Source organism: Ipomoea nil, unplaced genomic scaffold (genome assembly GCF_001879475.1).
Source record: "Ipomoea nil cultivar Tokyo-kokei standard unplaced genomic scaffold, Asagao_1.1 scaffold0480, whole genome shotgun sequence".
In the NCBI taxonomy this organism is placed as follows: domain Eukaryota; kingdom Viridiplantae; phylum Streptophyta; class Magnoliopsida; order Solanales; family Convolvulaceae; genus Ipomoea; species Ipomoea nil.
In genome coordinates this window covers 1,538,576-1,565,784 of record NW_017616908.1, presented here as the reverse complement: position 1 = coordinate 1,565,784, position 27,209 = coordinate 1,538,576, and the positions used below count along the sequence as shown (strand labels likewise).

General features: G+C 37.7%; 3 protein-coding genes across 3 annotated transcripts; all 3 read left to right on the top strand.

Annotated features, from left to right (window-relative positions):
• Positions 1-11,124: 11,124 nt before the first annotated feature.
• LOC109173435 lies at positions 11,125-12,096 on the top strand. The gene is made up of 4 exons (XM_019322665.1): positions 11,125-11,296; positions 11,380-11,599; positions 11,691-11,736; positions 11,840-12,096. The coding sequence occupies exons 1-4, from the start codon at positions 11,170-11,172 to the stop codon at positions 11,930-11,932; spliced, it is 486 nt and encodes a 161-aa protein (XP_019178210.1). The 5' UTR covers positions 11,125-11,169; the 3' UTR covers positions 11,933-12,096.
• Positions 12,097-13,210: 1,114 nt separating this feature from the next.
• Positions 13,211-17,037, top strand: LOC109173434 (SH3 domain-containing protein 3). Its single transcript, XM_019322664.1, has 10 exons — positions 13,211-13,540; positions 13,929-14,051; positions 14,366-14,435; positions 14,592-14,737; positions 15,521-15,622; positions 15,768-15,965; positions 16,052-16,114; positions 16,193-16,297; positions 16,453-16,527; positions 16,640-17,037. Exons 1-10 carry the CDS (start codon positions 13,481-13,483, stop codon positions 16,757-16,759), a joined length of 1,062 nt encoding a protein of 353 aa, XP_019178209.1. The 5' UTR covers positions 13,211-13,480; the 3' UTR covers positions 16,760-17,037.
• A 1,207-nt stretch (positions 17,038-18,244) lies between these two features.
• On the top strand, positions 18,245-19,432 carry LOC109173376 (single myb histone 4-like). The gene has a single exon (XM_019322610.1). It carries the CDS (start codon positions 18,419-18,421, stop codon positions 19,220-19,222), a length of 804 nt encoding a protein of 267 aa, XP_019178155.1. The 5' UTR covers positions 18,245-18,418; the 3' UTR covers positions 19,223-19,432.
• Positions 19,433-27,209: the final 7,777 nt, after the last annotated feature.

The following is a 27,209-nucleotide window of genomic DNA, read 5'->3' as shown; positions in this document are numbered from 1 at the left end:
AATGTGAGTCTACCTGCACAACTGCACGGGAAGCACCACTCGCACATGATCTCTTCCATATATATATATATATATATATATATATATATATATATATATATATATATATATATATATATATATATATATATATATATATGTTAGGGGTGTTTGGTAAATAGTTGTTACCTAATTAAGTTAGTGGATTTGACTAGTTGATTTGTTACCTGATTGGGTTAGTGGGTTTGACTAGTTGATAACTAGCTGATTGTAGAAAGATGTTTGGTAAATTGACTGTTAGTTGATGGTTAATTACATGCAAAATGATTTTCTCAAAAAACTTATCGAAAAACCTATTTTGAGTCGTTTTTTTTTTAAATTTAGCGTTTTGGAGACATAAATTGTTAAACAAAAAAAAAAAAAAAAAAAAAAAAAAACTAATTAATCAAGCAATTATATTGATTGTTTAAATAAGTCAGACAAACAGCTAATAGTGGCTAATTATATTACCAAACAGGACCGTTATATGTAAGATAAAATTATAATGGAAAAGGTAACTATAAAATTATGTATAATTGCAAATAATGATTAAAGTTGGAATAAAATCAATAGTTAAATGTGTTATAAATATATTATTGAATGCCCATTATCATTGAGGCTTTTCATTTGCCATATCTTCAACTCCCTCATTATGTTAGGAAATGAAGGGTTGTATTATTTTGTATATATATACATGTTGAAAGATGAATAAGATGAGCTTTTTTGAAGTTCTTATATAATGTGTGCTACTATTCTCTCTATTCTCTCATTTCATATTGCAATATTGTTTGTACATACAATCGGCGCGTTATCGTACAACAATCCCGGTAGATTGAGCTAATCAGTAGATCAAATTACAACACGTTATCAGCACGAGTCTCTATCGTAATCTTCGGTGAATGGTATGCCTGGATCTGTTACAATACATGTTTTTATATTAGGCAAGCATGTTCATAGGATTCGTATAATACATGGTTTTATATTGCACATGTTCATATGATTCGTATATATGCTTGCAAATTCTTGAATATGGATTTCTGATTTTATTTTGACTTTTTGAATCGGAAGAAAGCATGTGATATATATGTTTGTGTAAATAGAAGTGATTTTTCATATAGACAATGTATGTACACCATGTTGATAATATATGTTGCACATAAGAACATTCATATCAAACTGCATAGATGTTGTTGTTAAATTTACATAAATATTTTTGTTATATATATTGCTGCAATATGAGCATGGTATTTGAAAGGTTGCAATGCTTCAAAACGTTTTCATGTTTGAAAATGGAAAATTATGTTTTCCTTGCATGGATCCGAAAGGATAGTTTGTTTTCTGCCAAAAGATTGAATACTCGAAAGGTCATTTTTATGGCCTCTTAAGTGTTTTCGAAAGGTTAATTTGTTCTTTCAGACTTTACCTTTCGACTTCACCTCTAAAAGTTTGATTTGCATCTAGAAGATGTCAAATTCCTTATTTTTGCTATGAACATGTGATATTATGAATGTATATGATAACATATGATATATGTTTTGTAAATTAGTCTTCCATTGCCAAATGTGAATTTATTGAGAACACTTATGAATGAAGCAATTATTTAGCTTGGGCTCTTGATATTGAAATATATTCGGCATCTAAAGAATTGAGCCAAGTTTTTTGTTGCTAAGTCACAGAGCAACAATGCCTAGAAGACACAAGCTCTCATTTTCATTCGTCACCACTTGAACCATGATCTTAAAAATGAGCATCTGATTGAAAAAGAACCCATTGAATTAATGAAAGTCCCTGAAGGACTATTCCGACCAAAAGCCATCAAATGTTCTTCCTCAAGATACATTTTGACTAGTTTAATCTCATGTTTAATTTTGAGATTATAATGTAAGTCAGTGATTAACTATAATTCAGCTATGCACAAAATAGTCTCGCAATTGAAACACTAAACAAGAAGTTCAGATAAATATTTAATTGGAAAGACATTGTCAACTTTTCATGCGAGTAATTTGTACTCCAGCAGTAGTACAAGACAACAAATTATGAGAAGCACCATAAGCTGATTTTAGCACTCCTTGTGGCTAAGAAACATAACTAGTTGTTGATGAAGAATCAAAATGCATGTCTAGTTGATTTTGCACATGTGCTTGAAGCACATAATGTTACCTAGTTGAGTAACTTTATAAGGGGTTGTGGTCGAGATTATAACCGGTGTGGTATGCGTTTCGAGCTCAGAATAAGAAACAAAGTGATCAAGATATTCAAGGACGACCAAACTCATCGAGGCAAAATCCTAGCCAGAAGCAGGTTTGCTAACAATGTGGGTCTGAAGGGCATTGATCCCTAATTTGCCTAATTTGCCTGAAGCAAATATTGCGATAAATGATGATAATGAAATGATGAGGTATTGATGAAGAAATGATTGGTGTCATGATAATGTTTTGAACAATGCATGAAAATATATTCATGGCCGAAAAAGTCAGTTCATGCATGAAGCATGAAGTATTCGAGTAGTTAGATCATGCTTGAAGCATCCGAGAAGTTAGCTTATGCTTGAAGCATACGAGAAGTTAGTTTATGCCTGAAGCATCCGAAAAGTTAATTCATGACCGCAATATTCGAAAATTTAAGTTATTTTTGGACGCAAATTATTATGAGGGCAAAGTGATTTTACTTTGTTGATTTTACTACTCAGATTAACTATTCAAAATTTACTATTCGGGAAGTTTACTTCTCAGAGTTACTTCTCTTAATTTGGCAATTATTTACTCAATTTTGTTCTCATGCATGAAACGTGACTCTCATATGTAATTGACTGGTTGCTAATTCAAAATTGAATTATTATTTGTTCCATAAATCCTATATCAATCCCGGAAGGATTGCTATTATCAACAAATTATGATAATCCTCTTTTGACTAAATTTATGATGTCAACATGACAAAATCCTCTCCGAATATGGCTTAGTACAATTCTGTGCTATTTAATGAGTGGTATACTCCTTTATAAAAATGATCTTTGACTTATTGCCATACATGATATGATTGATTTAGATGTTATTGGTTTGGAAGATAGAAGCGAATTATATCATATCAATTTGCCCGAAGCAAACGAGAGAATGAATTATATCATATCATTTTTCCTAAAGCAAACAAAGGAATAAATTATTTCATATTAGTTTGCTCGAAGCAAATGAGGGAGTGAATTATATCATGTGAATTTGCACGAAGCAATTCCCAAACCAATGAGTGAACTAATGTAAAGTTGAGGATAATGATTTTTGGAAGATCTTGAAGATCTATTTTATTTGACAAGCTTCACAGCTTCCTTATGATTGTTGTGTACTCTTGTAATATCATTTGACATGTATGCTTTCATATGTGATTATATATTTTCTTATTGGGGACATCATTTTTATATGCTATTGTGGTTATCACAATCTGACCTACTGCATATCATAATTATTCCCCCTAGAACCTAGTACGTGGTATAAAACCAAACATTTCCCATCTGCGTTTTATTCACAGTGTGCAGTCTTTTTCCTATATCACCACTATAGCGTGCCTTTGTGGGCATGTATATGTTGATTATAAACATCCGTCTGTTATTTAAATTCTTAGAGCCCATGATAAGGGATCAATATATAATTAGGTACGCTGACTGCACACTTTATGAAGATCATTTCACGACATTAGGGGGAGATAAGAGTTCAAATTTAATAGAATGCTGAGAAATTCTATGGATGATTGATGAAAAAGATCTTCAATATTTAAATCCACGTACTAGGTAGACTGAACTAGAAGTTCAGTAGATAATTAATCTGCCAATATATATACTCATAAAAAGACTTAAAAGAGTGACTAGGTCCTATATGTTTTCCCCAACTTGGACCATATGTATCTACCAATGCTCCTTGACGCCAGAAGAGTGGAGACATGTTGGTATAATCCACGGAAAGCTAAATCTAGTAGAAAATGGTATCACTCTTGAAATCGCTTAAACAAGTATGTCCTGAAGACATTCGTCCAGAAGACGAAAACCCTAATAAAATTATAAGTGCACCCAAAATCATAATACTTGGGATGCGGAGCGACCAGATAAAAATATCTTTGGGAAATTTCTAGAGTCTGGTTGAATTAGGAATTGCCATTATTTTATATATATGGGAGAAATTAATGAAAATAGTTATAGTTGTCGACAACAGAATTGCCTTTATAAATTGCTCTCAATATATGAGAATATGGATCCAGAGCTACGCACCAGTAGTGTCCTGATTTTTTTAATGTATAAAAGAGAAATTAAAGCATGTACAGCTCGGCTCGCTAAAACTGTATTCTCTTTATAACATGTACACCATTTAATGTTAACCTTGAAGGTTACAAATAGGTGTTTGTACAAAAGAGAAATACAAACAATATGGTGGTATGATATAAAGCGAGACTGATAGCTTAAGGGTTTACGCAGAGACCCTGAATTGATTTTGATCAAATGTTGTCCCCCACAAAAAATGGCATTACGTTCCGCAAATTAACATTATTGGCAGTAAATTATAAATTTAGATATGCAGTTGATGAACGTCATGACCAGCAAACTTGTGGGTCATTAGACGGTAATATTTATTTGTAAATCCCTGATGGATTGAACACTTTTGAAATAAGAAAAGTGAAAATCACAACGTGTATCATTAAATTACAAAAGTCTTTGTATGAATTGAATATTATTGACTGAGTGTTTTTCCTCCTGAAGAAGGAATGCATATTGAATGATTGAGTTGACTGTGTATTTTTCCTCCCGGAGAAGGAATATGCAAATATGTACCATTATGTGTTCGTTAAAGAATTGCTAATGGAGTTATTTTTTTATTATCTCTGTCGATAACTCGATATTGATGGTTTAAATATCATTGAAACACATAGAGAGCTTGGTGATATCAGCTCATGCCGAAAGACGGAGTTTTGAAATAAAAGACTTGGAAAGCCAAGTATTGTCTCGACCTGAAGATCGAGCTTCTCCTTGAAGAAGTTTTATACACCAGTTAGCCTACTTAAAAATGTCTTGAAGATGTTTTATATGGATAAGTATCATTTACTCTTGAAGCCAACATACGGTTGTCAAATAATCTCTTGAAGTAGATAAAGAGTAGATAAAAGACTATTTAGACTTGAAGATGATAATGATGATATTTTGGGACTGAAAGTCCATTACTTCATTGTTATTGGAGCACTATTATTGAACTAGAAGTTCCATAATCGCATCAAGGCCTGATATTGAATTTCCGATGAAATTGCTAGCAACATTTAGTGCTTCCCCGTACAATGAAAATTGGAATGGTGTTTAACATATCCTCCATCATTTTCGAGGTACAAATATTTTGACGTTTATGTGAGAAACCAAGATGTGGTTTTGATGAGCTACTTGGGCGCTGGCTCTTTTATTTGATCCCTATAATGCCAAGTCCAAAACTGGTTATGTTATATTTTTACCCCCAATGTCCCATATGGGGACAAATAAGATTGTGTTGCACAAGCAAGTAATAGGTTTGTTAATGGGAACCTTACAAAACATATTGCACCTAAATCCTTCTACACACATGAACTCCAGAAGAGTGGTAAAATTCTTATTGAGAAGGTTTGCCCTAGTGAACAATCTTGTAGATATGTTCACTAACTCTCTACCTACATCCACTTTTGAGTAATATGTTTATAAAATTGGGATGCGTTGGCTTAGAAGATTGTTATCTTCAGGGGGAGCGACAACCCTAGCTGTGCTAGAATGGACAATCTAGAGGACTTTTGAAATCCTGAAGATTATGCTCTGAAAGCATATGATTGTACTCTTTTTCTTAGGCTAAGGTTTTTAATGAGGCAACCGATGTTGGTGCACTTGAGTGGATAGTCCTGAAGACCCTTGAAATCTTGAAGATTGTGCTCAGAAGGCTTATGGTTGTACTGTTTTCCTTAGCTAAGTTTTTTTCCCACTGGGTTTTCTTAGGCTAAGGTTTTTAATGAGGCAATCAGTGCAACACATGGTTCAACATAATTTGTGTACTCTATTCCTCGTCTAGGTTTTTCCCACTGGGTTTTTCTAGCGAGGTTTTTAACGAGGCATGAGTATTGTTAGATAATGGCCAAGGGGGAGTGTAGTTAATACCCAAAATTATCCTCGACTATAGTGGTTTTTCTCAATTTCGTCCTAAATGACTTTGGTGACCTAATATTGTCCCAGACTTTTGTGTTTCGTTCAATTTAGTCCTCCGTTTGTTATTCCGTCAAATTGGTGTTAAATAAAATGACAATTTAATAATATCAATATTGACCTCTCTTTACTTTCATCATGCGAAGTGAGAAATCTTTCTTTCTTGCACGAATTACACCCAGACCTACGAATCAAATTTTATATTCGCAGGTTTAAGAGTGATTTTGGGAGTAATTCGTAAGAAAAAAATTGATTTCGCACTTCACATGTCTATGAGTAAAGAGATGCCAATATTAAAATTACTGAATTGTCTATTTATTTAACAACAAATATACGGAATAACAAATGTGAGACTAAATTGAGCAAAAACACAAAAGTTTGGGACTAAATTGAGTAAAAATACAGAAGTCTGAGACAATATTAAGTCATCAAAGTCATTTAGGATGAAATTGAGAAAAATCACTATAGTCGAGGACAATTTTGGGTATTAACTCGTTATAAATATATTATTGAATGGCCATTATCATTGAGGCTTTTCATTTGCCCTATCTTCAACTCCCTCATTATGTTAGGAAATGAAGGGTTGTATTATTTTGTATATATATACATGTTGAAGGATGAATAAGATGAGCCTTTTTGAAGTTCTTATATCATGTGTTTTAGTATTCTCTCTACTCTCCCATTCCATATTGCAATATTGTTTGTACATACAATCAACGCGTTATTGTACAATAATCCCGATAAATTGAGCTAATCAGTAGATGAAATTACAACAAAATGATCATTTATGGTCAAATAATTAAAAGTAGATGATGAGACTTAATAAAAGTAAATAATGAATGGACTATTTATGTTCATATGAAAGTCATGGATAATAGCCCCTTCCCCCACTCCCCCCTCCCCCCCTTTTTTTTTTTAACTTTATTTAAGAAAACACCTCTTTGAACTAGTCTTGAAATAATGCCATTGAAGCTTTGGACCATATGAAGTTTAGTTATAAATTAATTCAATATTCTCTAATATATATATATATATATATATATATATATATATATATATATATATATATAAAGGATGCACTCAGATGTGAATAAGTGCTCAGGAAAGAATATGCGAACGAATCAGTGCACGACACGTGTTCAGATCTAATAAATTAAAAAAATGCAGTGGCATGTTTTAAAATAATTGAACATCGAAGTGCAAGTAAAAATATAAAATCACTTACAAGTGCATCTACTTTCACCTATAAGTGCATGTAATTTTGCCATGTTAACATTCACTTCTTGCAAACATTCATGCACCTAGGTGCACCTACTTATAACTATTAGTGCAACGACTTATAACTATAGGTGCACCTACTTTCACCTATAAGTACATTTAATTTTGCCTTGTTAACATTCACTTCTCGCAAACATTCATGCACCTAGGTGCACCTACTTATATAACTATAGGTGCAACTACATATTACTATATGTGCAACTACATATAACTATAGATGCAACTACTTATACCTATAGGTGCACTTTGTATTGATGCGCAGTGTAAATTTTACTTGCAGCTATAATACATTTTACGAGTTCTACTACATGAACTCCCAAATTCTACTCCCTCATTTGTACTCCCTGATGTGACAAGCCTGGATTGGTTATTTTCAACATGTGGGTCCACAGAAAAATGTTTACATCAAGAACATGTGAGAGGGAGTACAAGTTGAAGTATAAAATGGGAGTACGCCAAGTATTTTCCTACATTTTACATGCACTTGCAATACATTTTACTTGCACTTCGATGTTCAATTATTTACGAAAATGTCACCGTATTTTTTTTAATCCATTAGATCTGGACACATGTCGTGCTCTGATTTGTTCGCATATTCCCTCCTGGGCGCTTCATTTGCACCTGAGTGCAATTATATATATATATATATATATATATATATATATATATATATATATATATATATATATATATATATATATATATATATATATATATATATATATATATATATATATATATATATATATGGTTGAGTTCAAATGAGGACAACAATATATAGAGGACTATGAGGACAAATAATAGGCACACAACAAATTAATACCAGGCACACAACTTAATACATAATGACACACAAGAATAAATGTAAACATCAGGTTTCGAACCCAGGCTCTATAAATTAACAAATCTAGCACGCGACATACAAACTGGCACACGACTACATTTGGCCATGCACACGACATACCGGCTAATGGCACAAACTACATCTGTCCTCACAGTCCTCTATAATATACTTGTCCTCATTTGAATACACATCTATATATATATATATATATATATATATATATATATATATATATATATATATATATATATATATAATTAAATTATTGAAGTAGTTAAAGTGAATTTAATGCTAAATAATAACTTTATTTAAAGCCATGAATTCATATCTCTGGTCATGTACCAAAAAAAAAAAAAAAAAAAAAAAAACAATTTTCTAATTTAACCAAAAAAAAAAAAACGAACAAAGCTAGGGAGCCCCTTAGCATCGCTCAAAGCTTGATCACTCAATCTGTATATATAGTCCTCTTTTTCATATTAAAATCAACCAGTTAATACCATCTGAGGTCCTCCGAGTATAGTGATTTTGTCACGTTTAGTCTTAAACTTTTAAATTGACCATTTGTAGTCCTTTAACTTTCAAATTTAACCATTCGTGGTCCAAGTTAACCACCCATGGTCCTTCAAGTTTCAAAATTTAACCAATAGTGGTCCTTATGAAAGGACCATGGTTGGTTAAAATTTAATAATTGAAGGACCATGTATGATTAACTTGGACCACGAATGGTTAAGTTTGAAAGTCGAAGGACCACATATGATCAATTTGAAAGTTTAGGACTAAACATGACAAAACCATTATACTCGGAGGACCTCAAATGGTATTAACTCTAAAATCAACTCTCACAACTTTCATCTTCACCCTCGCCATCAGAATCAGAATCTTCCGCAAGCATTATTAGAAACCTTTCCAGCATTGCCAGAAACATTTTCTTCACACTTCCGCTCCTCTTTGATGGATCAACAATCATAATCTTCTCCCCTTCACTTTCCTTCTCATATGAAGATTCAGATTTCAAATCCAACATATTCACTCCTGAAATTAAACATTTGATCGAGATCGAGCATAAAGTTGAATGCATTCACAACCGCAAATATATATGTAGAGAGAAAGAATCCGGACATAGAATGTTAGCAAATAAGTCACATAATTATATGAACAATCAATAATACTAACCTTCTCCACCCATAATTTTCTGTTGAATGAAGATTTAATAGTCGTAATCAATTTTATAGATGGTGTATGATGAATTTAGCAAGAGGATCAAATTAAAGGACCTTAAATAAGATGTAATAGCTGTATGTCTCTAGATTTCTTATACTTGTTCGAATTCCTTATTATAATCAAAATCTAGTCAAAGTGTTATACCAAATAATCAAAGTTTAAATCGTCTAAGAATAAGATATGAGTTGAAATTTGAGTTCTTTAATTAAAACGAAAAAGATATGCAAAGCGATCTTTTCAATAAATAAGGCTATTCGTACAATTTTACCAAATACTTAATTATAGAGTTTTTTGCACTTTTGGTCCCACGACTATAGTGACACTGGCAGAATTGATCCACGACTTTTGAACTTTGCAATTTTAGTCCACGACTATTGATTTTTTTGCAAAAATGGTCATTTCGGCCACTTTTCCATTAAAATTTCACCGGGAAAACAAAATCTCCATTTTTAGCCGATGTCTTCGGATGATCCGGCAGACGTGCTGAGGACCATTTTAACCCGGCTAAAAATTGAGAATTTTTTTTCGGTGAAATTTTGACGGAAAAATGGCCGGAAGGACCATTTTTGCAAAAAAAATCAATAGTCGTGGACTAAAATTGCAAAATTCAAAAGTTGTGGATCAATTTTGCCAATGCCACTATAGTCGTGGGACCAAAAGTGCAAAAAACTCTTAATTATATTATGCTAAAGCACCTATGAAATTAGCACCAATGGTAGTCCAATGTGTTATTTTATTACCACAAAAAAAAAAAAAAAAAAAAATAGACACCCACATAATTTCTCATTTGTCAGAAATTCAGAATTACAAATAACATAACATAAAATTGTTGTCATAACAGCCTGGGTCGGTCCACACATCAAAATTAATCCCTATGTAGGTATGTATGCATGTATGTATGCATACTTTATATATATCTTGATTAACTTGAGTTTAATTTTTAGGTACTTAATTAATTTGATGACTTATTTTTATCATATAATTTATTAATTTACAAGTAATTTATTAAACTATCGATTATATGTTATGTTTTTTTTTTTTTTTAATGTATATAGCAAGGACATATTAGAGATTATAAAAATTTTACTGGGAACGTTTAAACAAACCAAACATGTTAATTAATTTTTCAGATAATTTAATTGTTATACATGTTTCCATGTAACACTAATCATTTTAATTAACTTTTTCTTGTAAAGTTATTCCCATCAAACATATTGTATGAAAATATTTTTCCCAGAATTTAATTGATGAGAAATTATCAAACCACCTCTAAACTCAAACTCCAAACAGGTATAACCTCAAAAGGGGCAAAGCAAATCTCCCCCATGGGTGAAGAATGATCATTTTGTAATTAAAGAATGAAGCATCCAAAAGAAAGGTTTACAATTATTAGTTAGCCAGGAAGGAATCTTGAGGCATGAAAGCATCCTTGCCTTAACCTCCAGGGATTAATTTCTCAACCCCACCCAACTTAACAGAGACAACATTCTTACAAGAAAAGAACCAAAACCCCATCTCACATTGGGTCTTATAAAACCCCTATATATAATAGCATTAGCACGACATTTGTGTTTTCAAAATTTGCCAATAATCTTCAAAGAGAAACCAACCAGATTCAAGAATGGCTAATGGGGAGCTTAGATCTGTAGCATCAATGCTTTTGGGGCTAAATTTCTGCATGTATCTTATAGTTGTGGCCATTGCTAGCTGGGCTACTAACAACGCCATTAATGAAGGCTTCTTCATCGGTATGTGCTCCACCTCAACTAAAAGTCTAATCTGATAATTGGATTGCACATTTACGTTTATATATTATATGCTCAACATACAGCTCCAGGATTGAGTTTCCCCCCACAATTCTCTCCCATATGTTATTCCATGGGGAATGCCGCCACGGGATTCTTGGCCGTGTTTTCCCTGATAGCCGGGGTGGTTGGAGTTGCATCTGTCATAGTTGGCATCGACCATATCCGTCATTGGGACTTTGACAGCTTGCCTTCTGCTACTTCTGCAGCAGCTGTTGCCTGGAGTCTTACTGCCCTTGCCATGGGGTATGTAACTATCTCGAGCTCTCGAATGAATAATGTTACTTGCACCAAATCTCGTACCATTTGGATTAACCTGCAAAATCGTGTTTTGCAGATTTGCCTGGAAAGAGATTGAACTCCAAAGTAGAAACGCCAAACTGGTAAGTGTTCAACTTGTTAAATCCCTGAAAGTTGATATATAACAATGGCAATAATACTAATAAGCTTTAATTTGGTTGCTAAATGTGAACCAAAATTACACAGAGAACAACAGAAGCCTTTCTGATTATCCTAACTGTTACACAACTGGTGTACATAGCAGTCATCTGTGGCGCCTCCGGCACAACCAGGAGATAAAAAGAAGATGAATTTCAGAATCGTATCAAAGATTGTTTGCATATATAGCATCTCATAATTCCTTTGTTTCTGCATTCTTTTTCCATTTCCATTTTGCCATGTTCTACCCATTGGAATTGTACAAAATGTTGAGCATATAATATATAAAACATAATTGCGTAGTTTATCTATCAGCTCAGGCTTTTAGTTGTCATAAGAACAGCCCAAGAACAAGTTGTTCCTATATTTGAACTAGCTAGGACTCTTAAGGAGTCCCATCAACAAAAGATCAGAATCATTAGATTTATCTTTTGAGTTGCTGATCTTTTGCTTCAAATCCTCTTCCCCTGCCGTAGCAGCATTTATTGACAACAATTCAACAAAACAACATCAAAATAGAAATCATGAAGACAAAAGTAGATAAAGATTGAAACTTTTCCCAAATAATTGGGAGAAAACACATGTGGGTAATGGGTACCCCAAATGATGATTTTAAACAATAATAAAACTTATATGGGTCAACTTGTAGGGGTGTCCACCTGTAACGAAATATCTGATTGACCAATACCTATAGTTCCCGCTTATTATCTATATTCATCTTTAAGTATTGGTGGCTACGGGCTTGGATTCGAAACTTGACCGAACATTCGGGTCGGGACCGAGCCTAAAAGATTCGGAGCAGGAGCTCATTAAGATAAGGAGAAGCCTAATATCAAGTCGGGTTGGTTAAGGACGCTTGACAAGTTGGACACAGTCGGAAAAGACCCTCAATATGCATGAAGTCGGATCCGGTTAGGTGCTCCATATGTACGGGTCACTAACCCCAATGTATATTCCCCACCATTATTATAACAAATAACAAATAATATATTCATTTTTAATAAAATGAACAAAACAGAAAAATATAATTTTTAATTTTAATTTTTATCCAAACAAAAAAATGATTTTCTAGCCTCCAAACGAATCCTGAATCACATTAAATCATTAACTTTTATTTCTTTTGTCCCAATTTGTTTTAAATTTTGTGTCATTTAACTATTTAATTTAATAAAGATGACAAAATATAATTTTATCATTCAATAATTAAATAAGGAGAGGTAACTGGAGAAATTGCATATTGAAACAAAATACTTGAATAATGACAATTTAATTGAATGACTAAACGTGATAATGTAATAAGGGTAGAGTTATTAATTAGGGACAATATTAGTTAAAAAGTAATTCGTATCGGTCTATCTATAACAAAACCCTAATTAAGAAACAATTTTGCAACTCTCGTCACAATCTAACGAAAATTAAGAGAAAAAACAAATAAGAAAAAGAATTGTTGAATCATGAATATTGATTGTTGACACCTTGTAAAAAAAAAGTGGAAATTGGACTCTGCAAGTGGGAGCTGCTTTTTCAGATCTGTAGCTCTCGCTTCCGATCGGAACTCTCCACGGCATCGCTCTGTTCCTTCTGGGTGTTCACTCATCTACCTCAAGAGTCAAACCCAGTTACAATTAACAGTATATATATACACATATATATATAGAGAGAGAGGGAGATAGAGTGAGGAAAGGAGAGATGGATGCTCTGAGGAAGCAAGCGAGCAAGTTTAAAGAACAAGTTGCCAAACAACAACAGGTCTATCATTCCTTTCTTTTTCCCTTATTTAAAGATGTGATTTCTTTTTCGATTATTTGTTTATTGAATTGCTGCCGGGGGAATGGGGAGTGAGATAATTGAGTTTATAAGTTGAAATTGTGGGGATTTAAAACTTGTGATGACGAATCCTAGAATTGCAATGGAAAAGATAGATTGGGAATTATGAATAGAAATGTGGTAAAAACTTTAAAACTTTTGATAGTTTTTTTCTGATAAGTTGCAGAGTTGTGCATGATAAACTTGTTGATATTTTTAGAAATCTGAATTTGAGGCTTAAAGATTTGTAGCTTTTAGGAATAGGCCCTATTTTGGCTTAACTGGGCTTCTTTGTTATTCTTATTTCTTAATATGGGTGTTTGGAATTCAGGCTGTAATTAAGCAGTTCAGTACAAGTGGTTATGAAAGCTCTGATGTCATGGTTATTGATGAAGTCGAGCTGCAAATGCATCAGCATTTGGAAAAATTGTATCGGTCTACCCGTTCTGGAAGGGTAAGAATGCTATTTTGTGAGTGAAGCTTCAAAGTATCTGATTGCTTGTTGGGAAACCTAAAGTGAAAGAATATGTTTAACTCCTGATCCTTAGAAACTATCATTAGGGAATATTGGCTACATTTTTTAACTGAAATCAGATTAGACAAACTGTGGATTGCGACAAAAAATATAAAAATAAAAAAACTTGTATATCTTCCTAAACTCCTCAACGAAACAACTATGGAATTATGTTTCATGATTTTTCTGTTTATTAACTCAATCTTGTTAAATTTTGGTCCCTCATATGAAAGTTTAACATCTGATGGGTACAGGATTTTCAGAAAGAACTTGTCAAGGCAGCTGAAACATTTACAGCTATTGGATATAAGCATATAGAAGCAGGTAACAGTTGCTATTTCTTTCAAGTTCCAATGTCCATGTTCACACTAGTTGCAGCTTAATATGTTAAAAAGTTTATTTATGTGCTAAAATGTTATTTTGGCACTATGATCTTTATTTATGTGGTTGGTTAATGTTTTGAACTTTGTGGGTATCAAGGAACCAAGCTGTCTGAAGATTGCTGCAAATATGGTGTCGAAAATGTCAACGATGAAGTTCTATCTAAATCTGCATCTATCTATGGAGATGCTCGAAAACATGTGGAGAAGGAGGTTGAAGACCTGAATGGACTATTGTATAATCAGGTTGGTGAATCCTTTGTTATCTGATTTTGATGTATCTTTTGAGATTATGAGTTTTAGAATTGTTTACAGCTTTCTATTAGAGAGAGAAACTAACTGTACAATTGTACATAAATAATTTGTTTGTCTTTTGAATTGCAAGGTTAAATAATTCCTTCAAGTCTAGATTTTGATTGATTGGGTTCAATTCTGAATTTCTGATGTTTGTGTTTTGAGTTTGAAATCAAACCTAATAGTTGCATGCCTGTGTAGAAGGGGTGACATTTATCTCTCTCTCTCTCACACACACACACGAAGTATCTTTCAAACTGTTAATTTTCATTTGCGGTGTTTATCACAGAAAGTATATGCTTCTAAGTTCAATCTTTTGTGTTCTCTCCTAAAATCTAGTTTCATAACAATGTATAGTTTTCTTAGTTTTAGAACTGTGTGAACAGGGGGATAATCAGAATTTGGGCTAAGGTGTGTTGGCATTGGAGATACATTAAGGTATCTCTGGTGTCTATTTTTTTTAGTTAGACCATGACGTATCTTGAGCAGGTCTTAACTATAGGAGGCACCTTTAAACCCTTACCATATTCAGACTAATCCCCGTTCGCACCGGCCCAGCCCAATTAAAGGGTGCCATTTTTGGTTTTTCCATACGAGAAGGGGTTTCGAACTCCCGACCTCTCTTAAGGGACGAGAGTGCACGGCCACTCACGGCAACCAAGCTGGTGTCTATTTGTGATCAAACACAATGCTTTGCAAGTGTTGAAGTATGACTTGTAGATTTGGCATTTTTAGGTCCTAGAGCCTTTGAGAGCAATGATAGCTGGATCTCCTTTAGAAGATGCTCGTCATCTTGCTCAACGTTACAGCCGTATGAGGCAAGAGGCAGAGAATCAGGTAACATGACAGCTGTTTTTTTGTTTTTCTTTTTTGTTTTTTTTTAAAGAAATATTTTAAGGTCAATATATTTTGATTTACCGTAGTGAGCTTCTATTTTTGTGCTCATAATAACTTGATTTAATTGATCATCTGAAACAAGCAGGCTGTTGAAGTTTCTAGAAGACAGGCACGGGTAAAAGAAGCTCCTATTCCAGAAAATGTGGCAAGACTGCATGCAGCAGAAGCTAAAATGCAGGAACTACGAGCAAATATGGCAGTACTAGGTAAAGAAGCAGCAGCTGCATTGTCTGCTGTGGAATCACAGCAGCAGAGGCTAACATTTCAGAGGCTTGTAGCAATGGTATTTTATAGCCATCCTATTTTTACGTAGTTGCATAATCATCATTTTAGGACTGCGTTTCCATTTGGACTTATATTTTTCTGAAGGTTGAAGGAGAGAGGCAATATCACGAAAGAGTTGCTGTTATTCTGGGTAATATTGAAGCTGAGGTGGGTTTCTACTTAGTTTTGGAAATATTCTTTCGTACCTCAATGGAAATTTTCCTGACATGTAGCCTGTGATGGTAGATGGTCTCGGAGAAACAACGAAAAGAGGCAACTCCTCCTATGGTAGCTCCTCCTGTGACCCCAATCATTCACTCCTCGGAGAAAACGAAGTACTTTTTGGCTGAGGTAACTTCTAATTCACCTTTCTTATTTTTATTTTTATTTTTTTATTTTAAACTCACCTTTCATACTACACCAACTATAAAAGTATTTATCTTGTTGGACACTGGGCACATGTTATGTGGTTCTACTTCAACCTATCAGTTATGTTCTTTTTGCAGGTAATTCATAGTTTTGAAGCTGAAACAGAGAAGGAATTGAGCTTGTCTAAGGGGGATTTCGTTGTTGTTCGGAAGGTTGTTTATTGTATTCTCTACTTTTCAGTATGAACATGATGCATAACCGTTGTTTTCTTCCCAACTCTGAAGATCCGTTTATCCAATTAGTTTGACATTGTGATATGCTTAGGTGGCACCATCTGGATGGTCAGAAGGAGAATGCCAAGGTAGGGCGGGCTGGTTTCCATCTACATATGTGGAGAGGCGCCAGAGAGTACCCAACAATTATACAGCCGCTGAAGTCTATTGAGATACGCTCCCTCCTTGTACATCTCTCTGCACAATGCCGGTGATATCCAATGTTGATTCAAAACCAGTATGTTCTACTTTCGACTGGATATTAGTGCCTCTCTCAGTATTCTGATGATTTACTAAACTGAATTCATTTGTATTCATCGTCAGACCAGTGCTTGCTCGCATAGCCATAAAAAAATCATTAAAGAATTTGTACCCATTTGAGAGTTGTAAATGGTTTGTTGGAAACTGATACAGAGAGTTGAACTACACGAGTTTTTCTTTATGCTTTCACAACCCCTCTGGATGACAGACAGTAGGCACAGGAATTCTATGCTCAAAGCCAGCAAGGTTTCTAGCTTTCCAAATTGCATGAAAGTAGTGCTGTTATCAATTCCAAATTGCATGATATATATGGTTCAACCAGCCCACAAAATGGGCAAATTATATCATGGACCAGGGTCTACCTTGCATTGTAGATCACGAGATTCTGGTCTAAAAATAACATTCAGATTTTGTATCTATAGTTGACATGTTCTATACCTGTAATTGATAGTTTTTGTACCTGTTGCTATCATATTATAATTTGTTTATATGTACAGAAATTTTTAATGATATGCACAAAATGTGTTAACTGAAGTTACGTAATTTTTGTATCAGGGTTCACAATGAAATATGAACCCTGGTCCATGCTATAACAATTGCACAAAATGAGAATTACATGTTGGAGTAGGTGGTGCAGCCACAGTCCAAATGCGTTGAGCAAAATTGCATGACCCACAAATGTGAGAGACTGAGAGGTGGTCTCTTCCTCCAATCTATAAATAGGGCAAATATTGTCAACCTCCATTCTTCTCATGGTGAGTAAAGATGTAGTGGGAAGGATGTTTCTTGTTGCTCTTCATAGGAAATTGCCCCATTTGGGAAACCATTAAATTTTACAACTTATCAAGGGTTAGAAGTTCCGGGTATTAACAAATTCACCCACTAAAAGCTTTGAGTATAGTGTAATGAACCTGGGGATTGAACAGAGTAGAGAAAGAAAAACTGAGAAAACGGGTACTGATTACATGTATAAACTAAGCATACCACTCCAATAAAATTAAAACGGGTACTGATTCCATGTATAAGAGAAATATCTAATAACAAATTTACAACAAACTGTTTGAACCTGTCAAATGTGTTTGTGTTTGAGCCTGTCAAATGTGTTTGAGTCTGTCAATCGTGTGGTCAATATGGTAACCTGATTTATTTCAATTAGTTTATTTATTTATATATGTTACAAGATATATTTTATTTTACAAGATATATTTAGTAGACTAAGATGCTTAAAAATAGAAAGACACAATTATCTAATTCTTTTAATTAAAGAGATAACACTGTTTAAAATTCAAATTTTCTTCAAAAAAAAAAAAATCAAATTTTAAATGGGTTATCCTGTTTGCCCTGCTGGTCTGATGTCTCTACCGAGCTGTGATCTTTATTGGTCGGGTCAGCTGCTTTTCCAATATCATGAATCTTAATGGGAATAGGGGTTCTTAAAATTAAGTTCATGTTCTCCTCTTTAAAAAGCTCCGTCAAACATTCTAATTTCTAATTCTCAATAGCCCCGGAATAAAATAGTAATTTCAAATTAATTTAAGGGTTTAAGCCGCCGAGAGAGCGTGAGAGAGCTATGGGGAACCCCAAGCAGAAATGGACTTCGGAAGAAGAAGAAGCTCTCCGCGCCGGCGTGGCCAAGCACGGCGCAGGCAAGTGGAAAAATATCCAGAGAGACCCTGAATTCAACCACCTCCTACATTCTCGCTCCAACATTGATCTTAAGGATAAATGGAGGAATCTGAAGGCAAGTGCAAATGCCCAAGGTTCAAGGGATAAATCAAAGAGTCAAAAGCCAAAGCCAAAGGCCAATGCTGATGTTCCTATGACTCCAGTGCCCAATGCACTAACCCATGCTTCCTCCACTCCATTTTTACGGGATACATCAACACCAGAAGATGGAAAAACTGCTTCAAAGTACAATGGAATGATTTATGAAGCACTTACGAATCTAAAAGACCCAAGTGGATGCGATATAGGTACAATTGTCAATTTCATTGAGCAAAGACATGAAGTGCCACCAAATTCCAGACGGCTACTGAGTTCTAGGTTGAGGAGGCTTGTTCAACAAGACAAACTTGAAAAGATACACAACTGCTTTAGGATCAAGAAAGAGTTCTTACGTGCATCATCAACAACTCCGACTCCAAAAATAAAGGATTTGCAAAACAGTGGCTATCTTGGTGATACAGTAGAAGAAGTAGCTATAGCGGCTGCCTACATGATTGCAGAAGCAGAAAACAAATCATTTGTGGCAGCTGAAGCTGTCAAGGAGGCTGAGAGGGTCTCCCGAATGACTGAGGATAGTGACGTTCTGCTTCAATTGGCAAAGGATATCTATGACAAATGTGCTCGTGGAGAAATTGTGCTATTGGCATAGGATATGTATGGTCTACAAATCTTTTAGAGGTTGTAAATCAGTAATTATTTTTTGGTTGTTTAGTTGATTAATATGACACTGTTATAGGTCTTAAATCAAGAATTTCTATGTGCAATCTATATATGCTCTCTATACAGGGATCATTCTTGTTGCATCTTTCTTGTGTTGTAAAGATATATGATTCCGGGAAGTTTGCAACACAGGGCTTCTTCTTTGTTTTCAAAAAAAAAAAAAAAATTAAATTAAATTAATTTTCAAAATGTTCCTCCGACTTTGATTTTTTCTCAAATTGGTTTCTTAGACTTTTAATTGCCCCCAAAATGATCACCCGACTATTGAATTTTAAGCAAAAATAATCATCTGTTAGTTGTGGTGTTAAGTGGGTGTTTAAATGAGGGGTAAAATTGACAATTCAGTGTTTTACTATACTCAGAGGATTACTTTGGGTGCAATTAAAAGTGACCAATTTGAACTATCTAGTTAATATTATAAAAGAAAATTTCATTTTTATGAACAATCTTTTTTTTTTTGAAAGCCAACAACATTGGCATATATTAATGAATGAACGAAGCAATAAAGTCAAGAGGGACATGATAAAGTATGAGCATGTAAATTAACTGATCTAGAGACAACATTTAATGAGCAATAATTAAATAAAGATATAGTTGCCCGACACTGGTCCACAACCATCCCAACATAAGACAAGATAGCCGTAGGACTTGAGTGCAAGTAACTTCGCAATTGTGAGCAATCTGTGAGGAGATCCACATCTAATTCGTTTCCTGAGCCAAGATAGAGCCTCTTTGCACGTTAGCGCTTCCGCCATAAGGGGTGAGAAGCAGGCCGGGAGTTTGCCATTTGTTGCCGCTTTGAACAAGCCATCCGGATCGAGCAGCACCACACCATATGTCGCTTCCCTGGTGGCCGGCCGGTACCCTGCATCGACGTAACACCGTGAGCGAGTACATGGCATTGCCGTTCCTGCTGCTTCCCGCTGCTGCCGAGGGGTACGGTGATGAACCTGTGTGTATGCATGCATGCAACGCAGCAGCCACCCGTCTCCATACATGCTCCGGCCGTGTCAACATTCCGTTCCACACGGCTCCATTCCGGGCGTTCCATAAGTGATAAAGCACCGCATCCGCCATGCAAAATTGTTTCTCTGTTAAATTAACCATTGCACCCATGAGCCATACATGAAAAGAAATAGCTACAATATTTGTGATAGGCAACTCCGAAACATTCCAAAGGAGTTTAGAATAATCACAAGAAACAAGTGAATGCATAACATCTTCATGAATTAGCCCACACATTGGGCATGTTGGATCCATTTCCACCCTCTTTATAAGTAAATTGTTTGTGGTAGGAAGAATATCACATAAGGCTCTCCATAAGAAAGTTTTCCATTTTGGCGGGACCTTCAATTTCCATAATGTAACTCATTTATCAAAAGCACCGGGGTTATGTTCAAAGTTACCAACAATCTGCCTATAAGCATTTTTAACTGTATACATTCCTCTCGGATCATTGAGCCAATACCATGAGTCCTCATAACCCGGGCCAATAGGGATTCTAGATATACCAGCCACATCATCCGGATCAAACAAATAAGATAAAATATGGGGATCCCATGAATTACTCTGCTGGTCAATTAAACCCACCACTAAAGCTTCTCTCGCAGCTCATCTGGCATAATAGTCTGAACTAAAGGGTAGGGTCATTAGGTAACCACGGGTGGCCCCAAATTAATGTTGTTGCCCTGTTACCAATTCTCTTATGTACCCCAGAGCAGACCATACAGTGTGCAACCATTATACTCCGCCAACAATGACTTGGGCAATTTCCCACAGTTGCATCAATAAAGGAGGTTGTTGGGTAATAACGAGCCTTGTATACCTTCGCAGCTAGAGAACCAGGGTTGGTAAGGAATCTCCATGCCTGTTTTCCTAGCATAGCCAGATTAAAAGCACGGAGTTCTTTAAAATCCAAACCCCCGTACTTCTTAGGGATACATAACTTGTCACAGGCTTTCCAATGAATTCCACTTTCTGCGCCTTTTCCCCACCAATACTTATTCATCATTCTCTCAATAGATAAACACCTATTGAAAAGGTAGGCATAAATTGAGCTACACTTTTCAAAAGTACTTCCCTACCAGCCTGAGAAAGCAGGTTTTTGTTCCAAGATCCAATCCTCTGTCTGATTTTGTCCTCCACATAAGAAAAAACACCCCTTTTATTTATTCCAATGAAAGATGGCAGGCCAAGGTATTTTCCAAAATTGGGAGCTTGTACTACCCCCAAGCAATTCGCCACTTCTTCCTTGTCCTCCCCCGGGGTATTCTTGCTGAAGCAGATACTAGATTTATGATAATTCACCATTTGACCAGACAACTTTTCATACCTCACCAAACATTGTTTAATCAATTCACCATTTGACCAGACAACTTTTCATACCTCACCAAACATTGTTTAATCGACCTAGCCTCCTGGATATTCGCTTTGAAGAACAATAAGCTATCATCTGCAAAGAAAAGATGTGAGACTGAGGGATCCTCTAGCCACCCTGCACCCATGTATTGAGCTTGTCATATCTCACCAAACATTGTTTAATCAATTCACCATTTGACCAGACAACTTATAACACCCCGTGTTACGGCACCAAGAGAAAGAATAAATTATAATAATTAATTAGGGAAATAGGCCCACCATAGTCCGTGGGCCCTCACCTCTAAACCCAACCCCTAATCCCAATAGGATTAGACCCTAGATAAGATCCCTAGATCTATAAATAGGGAACTTAGGAGGCATCTAGAATCCCCACCACGATAATCTTTCACCACCCAAAGAGCTCCAAGAATTCCCCTAGGAGAAATCAAGAAATCAAGAAAGCTTAAAGAAAGATCCTTCATAGCCAAAGAATTAATTAAGGCTAAGAGGTAACCCATGTCTCAACAAAACCTATTTTTATAGCTATGATTCCCCCTTAGGGTTTCCCCCATATTATTGTGAATGGCGAGATCTGATGATTATTATTGATGCTTGATGTGATGATCCCATGAGGGATCTTGATAATCTTGATATTGGGAGATTCTTGTTAATTATGGTGTTCTTGATGATTATATGGAGTTCTTGATGATTATGTGTTGTTCTTGATAATCGCGTGATGTTCTTGATGCTTATGTGTTATTCTTACCGAATCTTGCAATTAGAAGACGAATCGTATTCGTGTTGATGTAAAAGTGATTAGAACCCTAGGCTGTATCGTATGTTATTATTCTTGGATTATCGGGTGGGGAAATCGCATGTTTGGGCGTTGATTATGTTTAGGAAAGTATGTTAGGTTATGTGCCGTTCGTTTATCGTATTTGATCCGTTAATTGTCTATGTGTTGTCGTTAATTGCGTTGTAAAGTGTCTAAGCATGGTTTCGGGTTCCACAACGGTTCCCAGGACGTGTTGTGTGATAAAGAGACAGTGGGGGGTAGGGGACCCGCCACCTACCCACGGCCGAGAAACCGTCACCGGCAGCGGGCAGCTGCCCGTCGGCGACCCGCTGCCCGGAACAGTAAGATCCGGCGGGTGGCCCCCCACCCACCGGCTACCCGCTGAAATCATCCCCCTTCGGGACCCCGGCTTCCCCGTTTGATGTTCCCCCCGATCCCCGTGGTGTCCCAACGGACTCCGTTTATCGTGCCTATGTCTAGTTTGATGTTTCGGGTACCGTTCGTAGGTTTATGAGTCTATTATATTGCATGCTAGTTGAATTGGTATCCCGTTGACCTAGGTGGAAGGAGTATGAACCCCTTAGGACTATTCTTAGTATGTGATGGATCACGCATAGGTTTTGTTATACGCTTTCTCCCCCTTCCCAATGTGTAATGTGGGTTGCATGTGCTTGCTATGTGTTATGTGTGTGTGTTACCCCAATTCGGTTGCGATCGGATTGGTTATCCTGAGCTGCGGTTCAGAAGCTGGCTGCGGTCAGATTGATACTCTTGGGCTGCGGTCCACCGTTTGGTTGCGATCAAACGTTTCTATACGAGCTGCGGTTCGTCCTCTTTCCTGGCTGCGGTCAGATGACATTCTCTTGGGCTGCGGTCCACTGTTTGGTTGCGATCAAACACTATGATGAGCTGCGGTTCATCGGTTGGTTGCGATCGACCCCTCCGTGTTGCGATACGGGGCAGGGTGCTGCGGGGCCGTGTCAGAGCTATATGCGTTGACCCTCATGTATGGGCATGCGATTGGTCCTGTGGCGCCAACAAAGTGTGCTATGTGTTGTGATGTGGATGAGTTGTGGTTATGAGTGCCTTGGGGAACGTGACTATGGGATTTATGTTGGGGATCGTTTATGCTGGGTTATGATTATTGTTTATGCTTTGCCTTATCTGCCTTATCTATCGTGAACTGTATATGCTTGTTATAACTGTTACTTGTGTCTGGCCTTATCTTTCGAGTCCTTCCCGGTTTTAAAGCTAGAGTTCGTAGGATATATCTTCATGCTCAAATGGTTTTCTTATATCTATATATATCTCTATATCTATTGTATCTCAACGCGTTGGAGTGGGTTAGCAGCATCTCTCGCTGAACAGATATATTTGGCTTTCGGCACAGAGGACTAGAGCACTGGAGCGCGCTAGAACTGGAGCGTAGAAGTAGATTAGTTTCCCTTTCGGCCTGCGTGCCATATTATGCATTGTATTTCGGTGGATATTAGTTAGACAGTCTGTGCACCAGGGTTCTCTAGCCCAGGTGTGGCATAGCACCCCGTACACTTATGATATACTTTGGGATGTAATGAGATATTACCTTTATTATATAAGTTTTAAATGTCTTGAAAATCTGGGGTGTTACAGTTGGTATCAGAGCCTAAGTTTGACCCTAGGATAAGACTCTTAAGACCGGACTTTAGGACATTAGGCTTGAACTCTAGGTATCTAGGAACATAGGACTCAGGAATGTTAGGACGCGCGGTGAGATTGTGAAGCCTACACATAACTTCCCTGCACTTTACCCTCCCCATTCTAAAACCCTCCCCACTTATCACTTCACAAGAAGTGCATCAAAGTCTAACTTAACATTCTTATAAACACTGACCAGAAAGACGATAGCATGGCACCGAACATAAGGCAATCCAGAACTCCAGAACCCGCCACAGACGACCCCTTGACCCAAACCCTACAGCAACTAACGCAAGTCGCACAGGCACTAAGTGACGTAGCTCTTCGCAACAACAGGCCCCCACCGCCTCCATCAAACGCAAATTCAGACGTCGCCCGACAAGTTTCAAGTCACCGACCACCCACGTTTTCGTGAGAGGAGGATCCCGCGGTCCTGGAAGAATGGATCCGGACTCTTGATAAGATTTTTGGAGTGGTAGAATGCCCGGAGGAACGCCGCGTAGAGATAGCCTCGTTCTACTTCGGGCACGAGGCCGATCTCTGGTGGATCCACGAGGGGCCCACTTATCAACAAGAATCGGGGTTCAATTGGGAGAACCTCAAGACACGACTACGAGAGAGATTCTATCCAACCCACGTAAAAGCATCCATGTACGAAGAGTTCCTTCATCTAAAACAAGGAACGGCCACCGTCACAGAATACCACAAACGATTCCTCGAGCTGGCACGCTTCGCGCCAGAGCTAGTCCCCACCGAGGTGACCAAGATAGAGAGATTCGTATCGGGCCTCAACTTCGAAGCCCGGAAGGCACTAGCGGTAAGCAGACCTCGGACCCTCAACGAGGCTTACTCCAGTGCCGCGAATCTCTATCGAATCCAACTACTCCAACGCGGAGTTCAGGAACAAATACGAAGAAGAAACACCGGAAGTGGGGCACCGCCAGTGAAAAGAACGAGGAACGACACCGGCACAAGGTCGAACAACCCGACCGACCAAAGACCGCCCCTGGGAAACAATGAAGCTAATCCAAGGAGTTTCCCTTGCCCGAGGTGCAACAAAAGCCACAGAGGCAAGGATTGCGCGGGCAACCCCTGGCGATGCTTCAACTGCGGAGGAGGGACACAAGGCCTTCCAGTGCACTCGACCCCAAAGACCACGCCCCGCCACCATGGGTCAACACGGGGGCACCGGTCATCAAGGGAGTTACGGCGCTCCCGGGAAGGTATTCGTTATGAGCCACACACAAGCCAACCTCGGAAACAAAGAGGACTTAGAAGGGGGAAACCCAATCCCGGAAGACGAGGACCATACGGATCCCACAGAAGAAAATCCAGAAAACGAATTCTGTCTAGGATAAACCGTCACACCCCTTGTAACCACCCCCCCGTGTCGTAAAGACCACTTATTTAACTTAGCTATTTCGAAAGTATTATGAATAAAGATTTTTGATCGAATTCCAGTTCCACTACGAGGGTAAAGCACAAGTTATACCATCAACCCAACCCTTCCCCCACTAAAGGACGAAACAAGGAAAAGGACAAAAACCATACCACCAAGAAATGCCTAATATCACCATTAGGAATTAAACTCTAGACCTCACATTTACAAATCCAAGTCCCAACCACTAAGCCATAAGTGTTTCTTGAAACCTCAAGGGAATACTCCCTTGTTAAACCTCTCCAAATCCCTAAAACCCACAAAACCCCCAAATCAAAAACCCTTCTTCTTCTTCCTCCCCTTCTTCTTCCCCACTCTTCCCCCTCTCCCTCTCACACACCTCACCGCCACACCCCAACGAAACCAACAACCACCCCTCATCACCGCCGGTCGATCGCCGCCGCCGGCCGAACGCCACCCGCCAACACCACACCGTCGCGCTGACGTCCCAGCCGACTACCGCCCGCCGCCCGGAGATCCCCCAGCGGCGACCCGCTGCCCCACTACCCGAACAACGCCACCACGACGTCTCGCCCCCACCACACCAACGCCGAACCGCCACCGCATCGCCGTCCACCCTCGCGAACGGAAAACCCCACCGCCTAGGAGCTCGCAGGAAAAACGCGCCAGAGCGCCGTTCACCTCGCCAGAAAAACACGCCGGAGCCCCGCCGCCGCTTCACCGGAAAATCGCCAGAAAATTCACCGAAAAAACGTCGTCATCAACCGAAGCACCACGATGCCAAAGAAACCCCTCGGAACCCGCACCCCGGAGTGGAGCAACGCCGATTACACCGTGATTGGAGGTAAAGCACTTGAACCCGACCAATTCTCTCCGGAATTGGTTGGTATGCTCAAACATCAAGGACTTTTAGATACGTATCTCACCATCAAAGGGGATACGTACCCCGAATTGGTGAAAGAGTTCTATCAACACCTTGTAGCCACCAAACGGGGTGACAAGGTAGAAATCACCACCAAGGTCCGTGGCAAGGAAATTGTGCTTTCCGAAGGCCGTTTGGCCAAGCTCTTGAAATTGACCACCACGGGTGTGTCTAACTATGACCGAAAGGGGTGGATTGATACCCAAACTACGGGATACAAGGACTACCTCGGGTACCTACTCGGGAAGGAGGACGGATTTACCTCGGCCACACGGCCAAATCGGAAGTGGCTATCGGCGGAGCAAAAGATATTGGTTATGATTGTAACCGATAGCCTCTTGCCCACCAATAATAAAAGCAAGGACGTAGGGAGCCTAGAGTGCACCTTTGCTTATCTCTTGAAACATAAAATCAAGTTCAATCTGCCGGCACTCATGCTAAAGCACATGGAATTCTGCAAGACAAACAACCGGCTTAGTCTACCCTACGGGATGATCCTAAGCTGGATCATGGAAAAGAAAGGGGTGGACCTAAGCCACACCGAGGTCAAAACCACCAACGGTATGGTTTTCAATGCCCAAAACCTCCGCCGCAACGACATCTACTACACCGAAGGGGGACATTACCTCACCCTCGAAGAAATTTGCCAAAAACCCGAGGAAGAGCGGAGAGAATTGGTTTACCGGTTGGACATCTCCAACAAGAAGCTCAAGCGAGCCATGCAAGATTGTGGGGGCTCGGAGGCAAATGAGGAACAGGAGGAG